General features: G+C 40.8%; 1 protein-coding gene across 1 annotated transcript; it reads right to left on the bottom strand.

The window, feature by feature from the left end:
- Positions 1–10,566: 10,566 nt before the first annotated feature.
- prkg3 (protein kinase cGMP-dependent 3) lies at positions 10,567–18,385 on the bottom strand (the record flags this gene model as incomplete). Its single annotated transcript, XM_083898254.1, has 21 exons — positions 10,567–10,653; positions 11,068–11,143; positions 11,309–11,371; positions 11,499–11,615; positions 12,242–12,405; positions 12,866–13,007; positions 13,341–13,430; positions 13,533–13,669; positions 14,551–14,662; positions 14,748–14,783; positions 14,879–14,926; positions 15,070–15,135; positions 15,366–15,454; positions 15,543–15,620; positions 15,698–15,761; positions 15,868–15,973; positions 17,126–17,239; positions 17,334–17,500; positions 17,730–17,856; positions 17,974–18,036; positions 18,298–18,385. The coding sequence occupies 21 exons, from the start codon at positions 18,383–18,385 to the stop codon at positions 10,567–10,569; spliced, it is 2,034 nt and encodes a 677-aa protein (XP_083754380.1).
- Between the last annotated feature and the right edge of the window lie 270 nt (positions 18,386–18,655).

The following is an 18,655-nucleotide window of genomic DNA, read 5'->3' as shown; positions in this document are numbered from 1 at the left end:
TACACATTTGATAGCTTTGGATTATAAATCATAGCAGGCTGTTTTGCCGATACATCACTAAAAAGTAGCTTTGATTTGCCCACTGTTAGTAGATTACGAGCGTAATTCTTCTTTTTCTTGGAAAGGTTCTCACTGCTGGTCGACCACTTTAAGCACAACTGCCTGGTTTTGTGCTCTGCCTGTACTGTAAGGTCATCGACTGTCAAGTGGAATCAAGTCACACACGAGTTGAAGAGAGGTTTGCAAAGTAAGCGAGAAAACATACCAGACCCTAAAAATAGCACAATGTTATTTTTCTTTTTTTTAATTGTGGCTCTATAAAACAATTAATAGCATTTTACAGTTGCCGTTTGTGACGCTGACTTACAACACACAACGTGCTGTGCTGCCAATGGAGCGAGATGTGATGTGTCAGGTCACGTAAGGCCACATGCCAGGAAACGTGTGCAGTGTTGTGTTTACAGTAGATGTGTGTGTGCATTAATGAACACACACGTGTGTGTGTTGCTCTGGGGTTTGAGGAAACTCGTTGCATTTCCACCCACACAATCGTCTTCACATGGCATCCTCTTCTTTTTTTCCCAGGCTGACGCTTTTTAATTAAATCCGCCGCTCACGCCAACATACCACTACAAGCTGTATGAATGTATCTTTCCATTCACGGCGGAAAGAGTTGAGCTTCATTATGAATGTAAGCACATTCATAATTTAACATTGTGATTTATGGATGCAGAGGAGTTCAATTAGGCCTGTGGGTATATAACGTCTTCAAGCCATCCACAGCCATTATTTAAAAGACATAATTATGCACCAATCATAGACTTAAAGATAGACATAAAGGGGCAATCGTGTGGTTTTTAGAAGAATCATAATAATTGTGCATTAGTGGAATTAATATCCCAGAACATCTTTGGTTTGGATTTGGTCATTTGCCTAAAATGTTTGCATGATAAAGTTTTTGATTCAGACCCAGAGACGTTTTTTTATTTATTCCAGTATGTTTTAATAAATCCAAGTGAACTTTGCCAATGTACACATGAGGGGTATTGTACACACATGCACATGTTTAAAAAGTCAACATGATTTGTTGCATGCTACTTAAAGATTTACTTCCAGCGATTATAGATGAAATGTGTCTATAATGCCGAGCTTTTAACCATTGTGTTTCCACTATGTCGGTGTAGGTATGTCACGTCAAAACTTTCCAAACGGTTTTGAATAAAATTTTATATGCACAAACACTTTAAGCCCCTGTTTTCGTTCTTATTTCACCCAAAATAATAATAGTTTTCCTGTTGCACTATCATCTGACATTCTCACCCTGGCATTAAACCATACTAACCCTAAAGTTTTAAAGTCATTCATAAACATATATCTTTTCACTCTCCAGTTGTTTTACCAAATTTTCAACTACTGTATCCAACAGGTCAATCAAGGAATATTTCACCATGTGCACCCATATTGATCATGCATGTATATGAGTTTAATGTGTGTTACAATTTAACACTTGCTTGAAGAATCAAGTCATTCTTGGATTGAATACCACGAGCGAATGTCCAATCAGGATCACATAATAAATGTATCATTATTATTCGTAGTATATGTCTTTATTGTAAAGGTCCAGCTCTTGCCTTTGTAGCAAGAAAACCTGAGTTTGCAACCCCGTTGGAACCAGGGCCTTTCTGCGTGGAGTTTGCATGTTGCCTGGGTTTTCTCCAGTTTCCTCCCACAGTACAAAAACAAGTATATTTGGGGATTATAGGTAAATCAAACACTCTAAATTGACTGTAGGTGTGAGTGTGGGAGTGGGTGGTTGTTTGTCTCCATGTGGCCTGTGATGGACTGGCAAACTGTCTTCCTGGGGACCGCACTGGACCCTTACCATCCATCCATCTGCTACCGGTTATTTATCCTCCACATGAGGGTTGTGGGGGGGGGGGGGGGGGGCGCTGGTGCCAATCATAGGGAAAAAGGTGGAGTACACCATACACTAGGGTTCATCAATCCTGGTCCTGGGGGACCCACTGCCCTGCATGTTTTAGAGGTTTCCTTGCTCCAACTCACCTGATTCAAATGATTCAATTGAGATTCACAGATTCTGCTCATCAACAAGCTCTGCAGAAGCCTGATCATTTGAATCAGGTGTGTTAGAGCAAGGAAACTTCTAAAACATACAGGGCAGTGGGTCCCAAGGACAAGGATTGAAGAACCCTTGTCTAGGGTGTACCCAACCTTTTGCCCAAGTCAAGGATTGGCACCAGCGCCCCCCACAACCCTCATGTGGAGGATAAATAATCGGTAGAAGATGGATGGATGGTAAGGGTCCAGTGCGTACCTCCACTCACCCTTATCTTTCTAATACACATTAGCAAGCCACGGTGCTTCCTTTTGCGTGCCATAGAGGACGTCCTTATACGTTTGCAGATAGCAAGGTTCCATTTCAAGGCACAAAACAAAATATGGATGAATTGTTAAATTGGTTGTGTATGGTGGTTAATAATTGTGATCTACGTCACAAGTTACAAAATGTTCTTGCTCTGAAAAGACTGTCTCTCACGAGGGTTAGGGTTGCTGCATTGACGCCCTTCAATCGATTGGTATACTGGAGCCTCGCGTGGTTTCTTTTCTGTACATCTTCTACTTCGCAAACTGCAAATCGTACGTCGAAAAAACCCTCAGTGGGGGAGCGTCTGTGACCGTTTTTCCTTGATGCGGGCTGACAGGTGTAATGACTGTAAAGACAGAAAGTGACAGTATGTGTCACCCTGCAGCCTCTGTTCTGTCAACGTGGCTGACAGAACCATAAGCACATGCTGCATTTCAAAGATTCTGTGCCCTTCAAATGAGACACAGTGAGACTCAGCAGTACAAGTTTGTAATGAATGCAAATTTAAAACAATAATAAAATGTTGTTATAAGCACCCTGGATGCACAGCACTGAGTATCTTTATCTGCGATATTTTTTACGATCATCTACGTTTATGATTTTATGAATCCAAAGCACTTATTTCGCCATTTTATTTCCAGCGAGATGTAGAGAGGGAGCACTTTTTATGCTGTGGACAGACGACCACAGAGCCAGTTCATTAGTGATTCTGTCTGGGGGGACATCAGAGAAAAACAGCGACCCAGCCACTTGCTGACTGCTATCATCTCAGCCTGGAGAGGTACATACTGACACTGCTGGTTACCTCACACAGTGTGTGTGTGTGTGTGTGTGTGTGTGTGTGTGTGTGTGTGTGTGTGTGTGTGTGTGTGTGTGTGTGTGTGTGTGTGTGTGTGTGTGTGTGTGTGTGTGTGTGTGTGTGTGACAGGTATTCTCCAGACTGTCTAATTATACAGGATTATTTTGCTTCTAATTGGCCTCATTTTGTCTTTCTTTTCTTTTTCAAAAAATGGAATTTCTTTGCACCTTACGGAGAAGTACTGAGCTGAGCAGCTGTGACCAAAATTTCTTATGATTATTATTATAATATATACATATATATATATTTTTAAATACAGGGATGATTCTGGCTTTATCAGACCCAAAATGCCTGATTTCATTGACAGCAATGCTACAAGATACAAAATGTGACGCATCCTGTGTTGTTTTTGTCAAAAGTGACAGTCTATTACATTAGCACATTTTGTCCGTGTGGGTGTTTTTGTATTACTTGTTATTTTTTAGACTCTGTTGTCTGTGAAGTCATCCAGATGAAAAGTCTTCAAACTTAATTCCCAGTGCTGTTGTTGACCTAGTAGTAGATTGCATTTCCTTCCTTCCTTATTTCCTTCCATTGTAAACAGCCAAACTCTAACACGATTTCACACCAAAAACACACTTGACCCTGAACTTTTTTTTGATGACCGTCATGAAATCCAATCTGTTAGTCCAGTTGGTCATGTGTGCTAAATGTGGAGAAATTCTCTTGAAGTGTCACTGAGTTTGAGCTGATATATTTTTAAACATTTGTTTGTGTCCGTGCCATTTCCTGTTGTATTTCAGTCACTTCCTGTCTTTGTTTCCATTCCCACCAGCTCAAACACATGCCCTGCCTTAATTAGTCTCACCTGTGTTCAATGTGCCACACCTGCTCTATTTAAACCTCCCCTGTTCACTCATCTGATGGCCTTCCACCACGTTGTTTGTTTGCTCTCCGGTGCTGGTTTCTTTGCCTTGTAATGTTGTGCCTTTACTTTTCCTGACTGCATGAATCCACTCTAGCTCTTTATGACAAATACTGCTGCTACCACATGATTAATGATTGCAGCTTACTGAGATCTGTACATGTATTTTTGGACAAACTTTGGCCATAGTAGTTGTTTCCCCTGCTACACTTTAGGTTAAGATAAACACCATCTGCTCCTGTACATTCATACAAATAGAATGACATTGACACCATGTTGTTCATATGTGAAATTACAACCCATTCATTTTAAATGGCCAAACTCAACATCGCACTAAAAGCATGTTAAACTGTGTCGGCTCCTTTTATCTTGACCTTTTTTAAATCAGCCAATCAAAATCATGTCTAAAAGTCAACCTGACATGAAAAAAAACAAAAACTGTTTCTTTAATCCTGGCTGGAATGATTTAAACTTTGACCTTTAGCTGGATTTAACAGCATTTTCCTGTTGTGTCCAGGGTGTTGCAGATAGGATATCCTCCCACGCTGTGAGGATGAATGATATCCTGACCTTTTACAGGTTCTCTGCTCCCTGTGGGCTTGAGTTAGAATAAGAAGTCCTTGATAAATATGGGCAGCAATGTATTCATTTTTTTTATGTTTTAATTGGGGCTATCATTGACAAATATGCAAAGATATTGCAAAAATGTTTAATTATTTATGCAATCCAAATGGAAAGAAAGGATTTCACCATTTTCAGTTATTTTGCATCTGTTTCGTGCTTCCCCACTTCCAACAGTGTTGTTTTATTTGTGTAGAATAACATTATTTGACCTCAGAATCTGCTGATTTTAGTAAGAGACTGAAGCACCTCTGAGAGAGAGAGAGGCTGTGCAGCACAAACTCTTTGCCCGAGGCACTTCACAAGCTAAGGTCACATTTCTGGACAAATTTCAACTGATTTCACATTTCCTATTTAAGAGCACACACCATTTTTCTTTGGCATTTGCAGCATGGTATTAGTCAGTGCTTTAACCACATTGTTGAATTTTGCCCTTATTCCAACTGGATATGAAAGAGTGTGGGACTTCTTTAGTATTTTTTGTTCTATTATTCTACACAAATCACTATTTAATTTAGTGAAATGTGATCACGATAACACAGTTGTGATGGGATTGAACTAACAGATGAAGTTCAAACAACTCTGCATGTGCATTCACCTCTGTGAGTGTTTTTGTCAACTCTTTGTTAAATGCCTGCACAGCAACAGAAGATAATGAGTGGATTGCGTTGCACAGAGATGACGCTCACGCGACACATACGCAGTCAGATGACGGCACAGCGGATACCGGCACCACGTAGCTGTTGAGAGGATTCCAGGTGCATTCATGCACAAGAGCAACCAATAATTGAAGCTGAAGCAGGAGCTGGAGAATCCAAGCACAACTACAAACTTTGGGAACTTTGATTGGTGTGGAGAAAGCTTTGCCCTGTTGGGAAATCTGTAATAGCTGTCGGCCTCTCGGGGGAGTGGGGGAAGGGGAGCTACAAGTGAAAAACTCAGCCTCAGTTAGCGCACACAAATGTTCACATACTCCACAAGAAATCTGTGCACAATGTTCACTCAGGTATGCCTCACTTTCAAGCCATGCAGTTGGAGATGCGTGGGGGGAAGGGTACAGGGGTGAGTTCAGTCGTGATGCAATGAGTTACATAAGTTACATCAATCCATGATCCAGTGTTTTTTTTTTTTTCCTTTGTTGTGAAAGAGTGTGGTTTTCATCATCAGAGGCGAGAGCCAACAAGGGGATAAAGAAGGTCAATTAGCAAACACACGGATTAAGAAAACCTTACGGCAACAAGTGTACTGAAGAGTATTTAGTGATTCATTTGAGACGCACAAACAAAATCATTGATGAAACTGCAGAGATTCCTCACTCGCACACAAATGTGTCATCACTGCTTCACACCGACTAAGACGGGAAACCTTCCTCTCTACGTGCAACGTTTGTGTCTCCACAGACACAGCTATGTATTCTGTGTGGTGACGCTTTACATCATAGTACAGTAGACAATAAGGTTATAGTATGGCCATCATTTTGTAAAAGTGAGGATAACATTTTGGTGAAACCATCTTATTTCTATAGTAAATGCCAAATAATAGCTTGAAAATAAAGGAAAATCATTGTGGGGACATAAGAAGGGATGAATTTCAGCTTTATTTTCCATTTTGATTCTCATCTTATGTCATATTATACAGATGGTCTATCATAATTCTAATTTCTAAGCTGTAACCTGGATATTTCTTTGGAAAAAGCATGGTATTACCATAATAGTAACTGCATCCATCCATTCATTATCTACCGGTTTATCCTCCACCACAGGGTCATGGGTTGCCACTGTGCCTGTCTCAGCTGACATAGGGCGATAGGCGGGGTTCACCCTGGACAGCTCGCCAGTCCATCGCAGGGCCACATATAATGACAATGGGCCAATTCCAATTCCTATCTTAACCCTCAATCTTAACCCTCAAGCTCGACCCTTAATCTTAACTGGCCCTCAAAACCAAGTGTTGAGGGTTATTTTGTCACTTAGAAATGGGACACCCCTTAAATGCAGATACGTCTTCAGACTGCAGGGGGCAGAATAACACGAAAGCTGCTTCCAGTCTGTCAGCTCCAAAAAAGAAGAAGAAGAACGCATTTACGTCACGATTATTTATTACGATCCGTTTGTCAGTCAAGTTATTAGGTTGTCAGTTAGTTATAAGATGATACTCATACAAATACCACAACCACCGACATATTCAGCTGACAGTTACCACACACCACGGCTTATTGGAAAGTAAACCATAGCAAACGATCACTTGTCCGCAACCGGCCGGCTATTGTTAAAAGATCGTAAAATAAAAATAAATGTTACGCTTTGACACAATGACGCAAGTAATCCATAAAATGGGCCTAAACTAAGATAATACAATGGTTTTCATAATTTTTATATCTCTATTAACAAAGAAAATACTTAATTTGTAGCGTACTCGTTTCGCTGCTTTCGGCGCCATCTTTGTTATGTCATAACACGCAATGCATTCTGGGTAGCCCTTGCTCCCAAGGGCGGTCTCGGAAAATCTCAATATTGAGGGCGATACAGCCCTTAAACTCACCCCTCAACTTAATTTTTCTGAGAATCGGGACAGCACTTGCACTAGCGGGAGCGCACATTTTAGAGATTGAGTCCTAAACAAGGAATTGGAATTCACCCAAACAACCATTCACTCACACTCTCACACCTACGGTCAATTTACAGCGACCAATTCACCTAATCCCCAAATCTGCATGTTTTTTGACTGTGAGAGGAAGCTGGAGAACCTGGAGAAAACCCCCGCACACACGGGGAGAACATGCAAACTCCATGCAGAAAGGACCTTGTCCCAACCAGGGCTCGAACCCAGTGAACCCGGGTATAATAGTAACTCCCTATTACTAAATTATCACCATACTATTACCATGTTATTACTGTGTTTTCATGTTAAGTGTAACAGACTGCAGACAATTAAGTGGATGCAAAATCTTACATCACAGCAAAGCAGTGAGTGAGTGAGTGAATGAGGGGTTAAATTAATAACACGCTGCCAATTCCTTCAGTCACAACAGTTCAAAGACCCAGGAGAGAGACCTGCGATAAGTCAGAGAACAACAGAAAGAAGCAAAACCTCAAAGGAAATCTCACACAGGATTTGACTATATGCACAGGTCTCTTCCTGGGTTTTTCAATGAGCCAAGCCAATTATTTCTGCTAAGCTGTCAGTCAGTCAGTCAGTCAGTCAGCAACTCAGAGACGTTCTCTCGCCGGTGTGTGTGCGCACAAGTTACGGCGCTCCACTTTTATATATTTTAGCAGAGGTTGTGAAGTGACGCTCGACTTGCATGAAGTCAACTGATCTGAGATGAAGGAGACTGTCATCAAAGACACCGAGAAGTAAAGATGAGTTATGTAACAAACATCTCAACACACACATCACCTAAAAGGTACAGTGTGTAATATTTAAAAGTGATTATACTCGCATTAATAGTTATTTTACTGCTTGTAACTCAAAACTGTTTTTTGCTGATATTTAAGCAGCTTGAGGTGCAACCAAAAATGAATGAATGCAGATGTAAACAACACAGTCCTGCGGTTTTAAGACGGCTCCGCAGAGGAAGCTCAAACGGGAGGATTAAAAGCTCAATCTGCAGGAGTTGGCGCTCACAAAACACTACGTCGTCTCATTTCACATCAGGACAGCGAGAAACACCTGTGACGTGGACATTATTCACAGAGAAAAGTCAGGATTAAAACTCTACAGAAGAGTTATTTCTCATTTTTTAATTCATCTTTAGCTAATTAAAAAAGGTCATTTCTATTCTAAAGCAGCACATGTTATTTAACACAAAGGTACAATAGCAGTATATGTACAACCAGTTTTTACAAATGGGCCATGACGAAGAAGAAAAAATAACAACATCCTTATTCTTGAATCCTCTTCTTTGACATCAAACGTGTATTTGCTGCTGGTACAATGAGGCTGAATTCACACACACACACACACACACACAGATCGTGTTGTACTCTTCCGTGCATCCTCTGGGCCGCTGCTCAACTCTCTGACACTGTGTTCATTTCTTCACCTCAAGGTGTTGTGTATTTTTAAGCAGGGAGGGAAACATCTGCTGGTGTATCTTTGCCCCCTGTGCAAGATATAGCATGAGAGCACATTTTTTCTTGATGTGGAAAACCTGCCTCAGCAGTGGGAACACAAACCCTGGGCAGGAAGAAGAGGATCACTATTTTTTTTTTGCTTTTAAAACCCTGCTGTTATGACAGACAGCTGTTCCCTCTCTTTTTGTGTCAAGTGCAGCCAAAGTGGCTGACGTTACAGTAAACCTGCAAACGTTCTGTTCTGAACATTTTTACTCTGTGAAAACACAAAAGCAAACACGTCCTTCACTGTCTTACGTCTTATCTCGAAATCCTGCTCATGCCTGCTACTGCTACTGTGTGTATGTGTGTTTACATGTTTTTTTGGACACGCAAACCTATCTTTGTGAGGACTTTTTGGTTGATGCACACAACTTTAACAGGCATTGTGAGAACTAAGACCAGGTTTTAGGGTTAGGTTTTTACTTGTGATGGTTAAGGTGTCCAAACAAAGGATGCAAAACCGAGTGTGTGTGTGTGTGTGTTCTTGTACTTGCGGCATACTGAGGACCAGTGAGGGTTTTTAACCAACAAAGTGAGGTCATTTTTACAAAGTGTGGACATTTTGGCCAGTCCTCACTTTGTTTTCATTGGAATCACTTCCTTAGGTTGTAAACATGTTATACTACATGTTATATGTTTTTACCCGTTTTCCAGCCCTGGCTTTTCACACACTTTTTGCTCTGGGGCTCCACCTGCAGACATTTTATGGTACTGCACCCAGTAGTTCTTTATAGATGTCATTCATTAAGTAGACATTTGGAGATTTGGTGATTTATAAAGTGGAAATGCTGGTCCTCACTTTGCAAGAACTTTTACCCGGTCCTCAGTATGCAGCGTGTGTGTGTGTGTGTGTGTGTGTGTGTGTGTGTGTGTGTGTGTGTGTGTGTGTGTGTGTGTGTGTGTGTGTGTGTGTGTGTGTGTGTGTGTGTGTGTGTGTGTGTGTGTGAGAGAGTGCAGAACAGCAGAAACTGCAACATTTCACACATGGGATTTGATTGTAATGCAGCGAAGGAAGTGGGAAACACACAAGAGCACTTTTGTATTTACTAAACAAGAGTCGTGTTTATCATGACGTTCTGGACAATTTTTTAAATTAGTTATGAATATAATCTGCTCACAAAAAGAAGGGAGGGGGTTAACTCAAAAAAAGCAAATGACAGTTTACAATAATTAACAACTTGAACAATACTTAAACGACAATAAACTTTAAGGATATGGCAGATATGGCGTCATATTTTTTGTACCATATGACTGGAGCCTTTTTATTCTTTGCTGAACACTTGGCTGGTGTTTTTTATTCTCATCAGTGGAGAGAGTGTTGTGTTGGATGACGTTCGCGACACTTGTTCATCCGGCACCAAATCTCTCTGGAGGTCTGGAAACAGAATGTCCACATTTTTTCTTCCACAGCACAACACATTTTTTTTTGGTCCTTTGCCTGAACTGCAGTGAAATAATGGAGCATGAAAAAGAAAAAAAACATTGTCCACTTCCAAAAAAAATCTAATTAGTATTGGACATGGATTGTGTTTTTTTTTCAGTCGGTGTCTGACAGCAGATGCTGACCGTAATGTTGTATTACTGACTTCTGGGTTTAATCTGCCATTACTTCTTCTTCTTCTTCTCCAATAATGTTATGCTATTTCTTTTTCAGTATTGAGCTTCTTCTTCTTCTTCTTCTATCTTTGATCCTTTTAAACTTTAAAAGACGTCACGTTCAGAAATCACGATCCCAGTCAGAGAACTCCTCCTCTGCCTTGGTCAGGTCCGGAGGGAAACGATCAAAGTTGATGTAGCAGGGGCCCTGACGTGGGGGGGAAAACACAGATTTCTCTTTATCTCACTGTAACTGTTTAAAGAGACAGGTATAAATGTGGTTAAAATATGTTTAAAAGGGGTAAATATTGCTAAAAATGTCTTGAATATATTCATTTCTAGTCATAACCAAGCAGCATTGTGGGTTAGAGCATCATTTTGGACAATATATTTATGTTCATTTTAACTTTATCACATTTTTGTGACGAGAAAACAAACTTTGGACATCTGCCTTTTGAGAGACATTGATGTCCACTCATGGCCTCATGCTTTTATTTTGTAGTTTATGGTATGAAGTGTGCAAAAAGAACGAGAAAGAGAACATAAACTACCAAAGACATCAGTCTGCTGCATGTTTTGTAAGATCATGTAATAAAAACGCGTAGGTAGTGGTTTGACTTGCCTTGCGTATAAGTCGGACTGTGGGGGCGTCAACTTGACCCACTCTCAGTTTGTGCCAGTTCATATTTCCAAACCACCTGAGTGCAGCAGAGAAAGAGAGAAAAAAACACAATAAGAAAGAATTGAACATCTCAGTCCACAGTAAAAATGGACTAAAACTACAAAATAAAACCAAACTGAGCTGCGTTACTGTACCTGCTTTTATATTTTAACACTTTACACTATATGTTGCCGACGGTTACCTGTGATGCCGCACGTCTTTGATTCCATTTTTGGTGTTTCCTAACCTCTGACCTGGCCGAGGTCTGCAAAAAAAAAGATGCACTTGTGTAAAGAAACACGCTGTAATACAACAATGAAGATTTAATGCAGTTCTATGAAATTGTAATTATCTTGTGGACCATTGTGTTCATCTATGCACCATGTCCTCACCTGCTCAGCTTATTAATAATGGACTTGGCTGCTTCACTCAGGTACGGTGGATACTTGATGTCTCCGTCCAGTATTTTGGCATAAATCTTCTGAGGCTCCGAGCTTGAGAAGGGAGGACTGAGAAGTAGAGACGAGACAACACTCATGTTATCATATATTCAGAGACACAGAATTCAAAACTAATGTGTAAAATTCAACATTTCTTGAAAGGTGAAGGTTCTTATTATATTAAAAATGTAATGACTGTGGAAAGAGCAAACATGAATCTGTAAATGAAAATTATGAGATGGACAGAGATGAAGCTCACGGCTGCAGGACACAGATATAACTCCCTGCTGCCATCTACTGGCTCATCTCATTCAGGACGTTCTCAATCAGTATTTGTATTAGTATTTGATTTATATAGCACTTTTAAAACACAAGTTCCTCATCGGTCAGTCTGAAGTCATGGGTTACTTTAGATTCAGGCCTCAGCGTTGGGATGTACAGCAGAATCTAAGGCTGTGAGCTGGCTGATATCAGGGTCATGACCAGATCCATAAAATCTTTAAAAATGTATCATTAAAATCTTAATATCAATTCAATGCTTCACACTGGAGAGCCACGACGTGGTGATGTGACGTCTGTCCAGAAAGAACCAGGAACAACACAAAGAAGTTACAGTCATCCAGTTTGGAGAAAATGAATGAATGACCTTTTCCAGATCAGAGTGTAGGTTCATTGATTCGTGGTATTCGTGTTACCTTCCCACCAGTAGCTCAAAGATCAGGATTCCAAGGGACCAAAAGTCAACTGCAAAGTCGTGTCCCTGGTTCTTGATGATCTCTGGGGCCATGTACTCGGGCGTACCGACAAATGAATAGGTTTTCTCGCCGCGCACCATTTCCTTAGCGAATCCAAAGTCCACCTACACAGAGACACACACACACACAGATATGACCCTGCTGATGATATGATTTACAATTGTTTAACTTGTAATGTTTTGTCTACATTTAAACAAGGGTCCTAGAGGGTCATAGAGGTGAAACAATGAATCGATTTCTAAATCAATCGTCAATTATTTTGATCATCGATGGCTTGGTTTGAAGCTTATTTTCATCAATAAAAGAAGATTTCTGATTGTTTTAGCTTCTTAAATGTGAACATTTTCTTTGTTTCTTTGCTCCACATAACAAAGAAATCATTAGACGTGAATCATTTTGGTTTGTGGACAAAACAAGACGTTGGAGAACATCCTCATGCACGGTTTACCATCTACTCCACTGTCTCTTTTGCCTAGAGTGGCGCCACCAGCTGGACTGGCGTGGTCGCATTCGTCAACCAAAAATCACAGAGTGTATGACACTATGGTTCACTGTGGGACTCACTAGTTTGACGTAGCCCTTCACGTCCAGCATCAGGTTCTCAGGCTTCAGGTCTCTGTACATGATGTTCTTCTTATGGAGGTAAGCGTAGGCCTCCACCACACAGGCGGTGCAGAACACGGCGATAGGCTCATCGAATCGCCCTCTAACAATCACAGAGATGGGCTTTAATTTACATATTAACACACCTTTTTGTTATTATTATTATTGCTGTTATGGCCATATGTCCAGGCACATGACCGTAGTTGCAAAATTATAGTTGATTTTATTGTTCTCTTTTATTGTTCCTCTGCATATTGCGCGTCCAACTGTGTTATAGTGAGACGGCATATGTTTATCTCTCAAATGCCCCAAAGGCAAATGATTAAGTTTTCTAATAAAACCATCACAGGTCATAAAACAATGATTTAATAACACAACAAATGATAACCTGTAGTTTTACAATGAGGAACAAACTAACTAACAAATCCTCCCTCACACTTCTTTGAGTTTGGTCCAGATTTCCCCGCCACCACAGAACTCCATGACCATGTAGATGTAGCGTGTGTCTTTGAACGCTGCATAAAGCCTACACACACACACACACACAGAAAAACAGGTAAAGTGACTCATATTATGTCGTGCAGTGTAAAGAGATAATTAGCCGCCGGTGTCTGCTGTCACACGTTACCTGACAATGAAGTCACACTGGAGAGCTTTAAGGATCTTCTTCTCAAACAGCATGTGCTCCTCTTGTCTCTTGGCCACAATGTGCTTTTTGCCGACTCGCTTCACCGCGTAATATTTCCCATGGTTCACTGTGGTCATCTTACAATTAAAAAAAGATATATTACAGGTGCATTATGTAATAAATCTAAAGCAACTGGCCATAAAATCCTCCTAATATGTCACAGAGACTCAGGAATAATGTTCATATAACAAACTGAACTCACCAACAACAACAGTACAGCCAAAATATTTGCATTAAAATTTTTTTTTTGCAGACTGCAAATCATGTTTATATTTTGAAATCATGTTTTGACATGTGGCGCCACCTACCGCCGTCTACCAATCATTGCAATCAGTAGAGTCTCAGCTGCCGAGCAACCACGGGTTGCCAGTTACGTCAGAAAACGAAACCTAAAAGACCTTGGTGTTTTGAATTTGAATGTAGTAACTGTTTTTGGCCACATTCTTACATATGGCACCTTTAATATTGGCTCTAAGTAGTTATTGTTTTATGTTGTGAGTTGTTTTTCCGCCCAAAAATTTTGTTGGATTTTGTGAGAGACTGATATTTTATTGGTAGTTCTGGTGTTTGTTCTAAGGTCAGATATCTGCATATTGTGGCTTTGTTAGGGACCATATTTAAATTATTCCAGAAGAGAGAGAAGTAAAGTTAAAGGGAGGGTATGTATGTTTTCCTTCATATTAACATGGGGCTGTACATTAGTGTTGGATAAGTAATCGATATACTTAAAAAACGTAAAAGTAACATTTCACTTTCAGTTCATGTCCTAACTAAATAAATAAATGTACATTTACAAACTGTCCCTAACTGTTTGGGCATCAATCTACTTTATTTTGAGCAGGAAAACCATGGATATTAAATGCTTACATGCCAAAAACTCCCATGTTGCACAAGATGAGAGGAAGTAATAATACAACTAACACATGAGCAAATAATGAAAGAGAAAATAAAAGTTCACCAGCGAAACGCGACCAAACCCTCCGACTCCAAGTGTGACAGGATCTCCTTGGTATCGACCTTCCTGGTACAACATGGGCACCAGATCTTTAAACTTCAGAGTGGACGGCGGACTGAGGGACGACACACAAAAATGTTGTTATTTCGTGTCATTTTATCACACATTTGTGTTTTCATGGTCCTCCAACGGTAGCTCACCTTGATTTTTGAGGAACCTCTTGCAGCATTTTGGAGCTGGGGGTAAAACAAACAAGCAAACAAATAAGAGTCAACATACAACAGTCTGTGTAAGACACAGTGACGTCTAGAATGATAATGATGTTCTTTACTCGTCAAACAGCTCCAGGTGTTCGATGGGGATCGTCTCTTCAAAAACTCTGGAAAAGGCAAAACAAGAAATAAAAATCCCCTTGAGTGTTACCACACCTCCCCCCCCATTTTAAACTCCAGGAGAAACTGGCTGAACAAACAAGAACATCGCCATCTTTTGCATTAAAAATTAAAGCCATGTCAGACTCACTCCTTGTCAATGGAGAAGCAAGTCACAGGGCCGTCGGCAGTGCAGGTGGCCGTCCTCAAAACTTCACTGCGAAACCATAAAAACAACAGCTTTGCATTAAAATCAATGTCCAGAAGATTTTAACAATTAAAAAAACTCTTCATTATCGTTGGTAATGAAGTCATTTTTCTCTACAGTGACTGAAAATGACCGAGTGTGGAGTATAGAAGAGGCTAAAGAGTGCACACAGAGGGAGTGAATGTTTCACAGGGTTTTCAAGCGATGAACCTCAGCATGAGTTGTGTTGCCGTGGTTACCGTATGAGGGCCTGTTCCCCGAAATGCTCCCCTTTCCCCATCCTGCGAATCTGCTTTTGGTGACCGTGCACTTTCTTAGTCACCAGGACCTGACAGAGGGAGAACATTTGCAGGTTTACATAAGAGAGACTTGTGCAGTATCATGTTTAATGGCAGAGTACGTCCACACTACACTACCTCTCCTTTGAGGATGATGTAGAATGTGTTTGCTTCAGTTCCTTCTCGTACTATCACGTCTTTGTCTTGGTATTTCACCTGAAAACACAAGGGTTTATATTTATATAGACATGGTGGTAACATCCTAGTTCACAAAGGATCATTGAAGTACACACCTCCTCCATGGAATCAATGATCTTGGACAACTGGGCATCATTCAGGTCCTTCAGAGTGTGAGACCTGTGACAACGAAACTACAGCTGAAGAGTTGTTGCATTGTCTATTATGAAGCATTTTTTAAGAGTAATTGTTCCCCCAAAATGTGAGAGTATTTGGGTGAACTCACGTTTTCAGGAAGCCCATGAGCTGCTCTCGTCTCTTCTTGGATTTGTTGGTTATGATGGTCCTGTAGGTCTGTCGCTCCATGCACCACAGACGTACCACTGTCTTCGCTGCAACACAAGTGAGGGAAAAGCTTCTGGTAGTGAGGTCAGGTGGAGAACACTTGATCAGAACACACAGTAGATTACAGATATGGGCCTTAACCCTTAGAACACAGCATTACTATGTTATCGTAAAGTATACACACTCTTAGAAATAAAAGTGCTAGCTAAAATTAGAAGATTCTTCAGCTTGTCCTCATAGGACAACCCTTTTTGGCTTCAGGTAGAACCTTTTTATAAAGGTTTACCCTTTTGGAGGGTTCCACCAGGGCCCTTTTAAAACCCTTTATTCAGGAAAGAGGTTTTAAAGGGTTCTCTGGATCAAAATTGTTCTTACTGGAACTATTAGTGTTACAAAGAACCTTTTCTTCAGGAAAGGTTTTTTCAGAAGCAAATGGTTCCAGGTAGAACCTCAGAAGAACCGTTATAGAACCCTTATTGTGAATGTACAGAGGGTATAAGAATGTGCAATATTGAATATCTTATATCCTTTTTTTTTATGTGCACCAACTTTATTAACACACCTGAGCAAATATGACTCAAAATGTTTGAAATTGTGAAAGTTGGAAATATGTCACAGCTCAAAGTTCACTTGGCTCGTTTTTCTAATTTTGTTATATCTGCACAATTATCGCTACTAAAAATGCGATATAAAATGAATCGTTACTTTGACTCATCAACAACACACAAAAAGACAGGAAAAAAAACCTGAATACGTGACCTATAAAGACACACTCCCAGGATGTCCATATAAGGAGTTGTGTATTATTCCCACGGCAATTTACCAAGGGTGCACCTGCTGCACAGATCCATGCTACGTGAGCACTAAGGGTTTAAATCACTAATTTTTTTATCTCTACACTCCATAATATGGTTCTTTGGCTTGTCCTCATAGGAGAACCCTTTTGAGGTGGAACCTTTAAAAAAAGGTTCTACCTGGAACCCTTTTGGAGGCTTCCACCAAGAACCCTTGATGCAAATGGTTCCAGGTAGAACCTCAGCCCTTGCAGAAGGACCCTTTTGGAACCATTATTTCTAAGAGTGTACCGTCTAACACTGCATACAGAAATAATCCCATGGCACCACAGACTGTAGGTTTACACCGTAATCTGCTTCATTATCAAGCTTCGCTGGTCCCATCATCATCACGTGTGGGCTGACCTTTGACCGTGGCTGTTCTTTTGCAGTTGTACAGAATGGCCAGCTCTCCAAACACATCGCCGGTAGCTAGAGTTCGGAGGTCCTGTCCTCCCTGAGTGACAAGGAGCTCCCCAGCTACAAAAGATAGAGGAAAAAAACTGATTTCAAATATTTTTTACGCACTATACTATTCAGTTTTTTTACAAAACACACACAGGTGTGTCCCCACCTGCCACTATGTACATGCTGTCTCCTTCAGAGCCCTCTTTGATGACCTCCTCTCCCGGTTTGAAGTTATGCACCACCAACAGGTCGACCATCATGGCTGTTTGCTCATCGTCGAGGCGGCTCAGGAAGTCATTCTTCTGTATGGCTTTGACAATCAGATTAGTCTCACTGGAAAGAGAAGGGCGAGAGAGAGAGAGAATCACGTTGTACTAAGGTCAGCTGAAGTTCAGGGCAACACACACACACACACACACACACGTGATACTTTATTTACATGGAAAAGACAATTAGACTTGGATCTGCTGCCACAATAGCAAAACAGAAGCTCCTGTGCTGTCTAATTAACAACAACAAAAAGGGGGATAATATTCTCTCAACAGCAGTTCTGTGAGCCAACCTGGCAGTTTTCTTGACCCTGGAGCGTGTAATCTCATGAGTCTCTTGGATCGGTTCAGGGGCGATGACGGCCGCGCGGCTCTTCCTGACCTCGGGTTCAATTACATTACTGCCATGGGAGGGGAACTCTGGAAACAGACAAAGTCAGAGTAGCGCTAAGGGAAGCTTAAACACTGTGAAGAGCTGCCATGCTCCGGCTGTGTGTGTGTGTGTGTGTGTGTGTGTGTGTGTGTGTGTGTGTTTACCTAGGTCATGATAGTGACCGTGCAGCTCCTGCAAAAGTTTTTCTTTCTCATTGAGTCGTTGTTCTGCAAGAATAAAAACAGAGGTAATAAACAGAATATCATCTCTCTCTGTTCTTTCTCCTGAATGATTTATAAGCTTCATTTTTTTTGGTCAGACATAATATTTGTTACTAGTAGCGATATTTGAGTGTTTATTTCTTCAGCTATACCTTCTGTGTATTCTTATGCAACTCCGGATCACAAGCACCTCCCCCTGCAAAACCCAACGTCGACTTCCTCTACACTGCTGCTTATTGTTATTTTTTTATGCAGTTATCTTCTTACCTAAGTCTTTATTTTGCCTCTGGAGCTCTTGGTTGATCATACATTGCTTCTCCAGCTGCTGCCTCAGGTCCTCTAGTTGCTTCTCCATGGCTGAAAAAAAGACGATACATGTAAAGAATCAACAGAGTTTGCAATCAGACGAGTAAGAACAATGTAATCAGAAATGAAACGAAACATGCGGACATGTCTATATGCAAATGATGCCCGTTTTTAAGGCATTGAACTCGGCTGCACTGCCTGCACACAGCAAGAGGCCCACTGAATAATGCAGGCTAATGATGGACAGACGACGGGGTGCTTTCTGAACACTGTCACACCCTGCTAAACATGTATGACTGCTCCTTTAATTAACAATGGC

This window comes from Microchirus variegatus (assembly GCF_963457635.1).
Source record: "Microchirus variegatus genome assembly, chromosome: 12".
In the NCBI taxonomy this organism is placed as follows: domain Eukaryota; kingdom Metazoa; phylum Chordata; class Actinopteri; order Pleuronectiformes; family Soleidae; genus Microchirus; species Microchirus variegatus.
The sequence above is the reverse complement of the archived record's forward strand: the minus strand, read 5'-3'. Positions and strand labels throughout refer to the sequence as shown.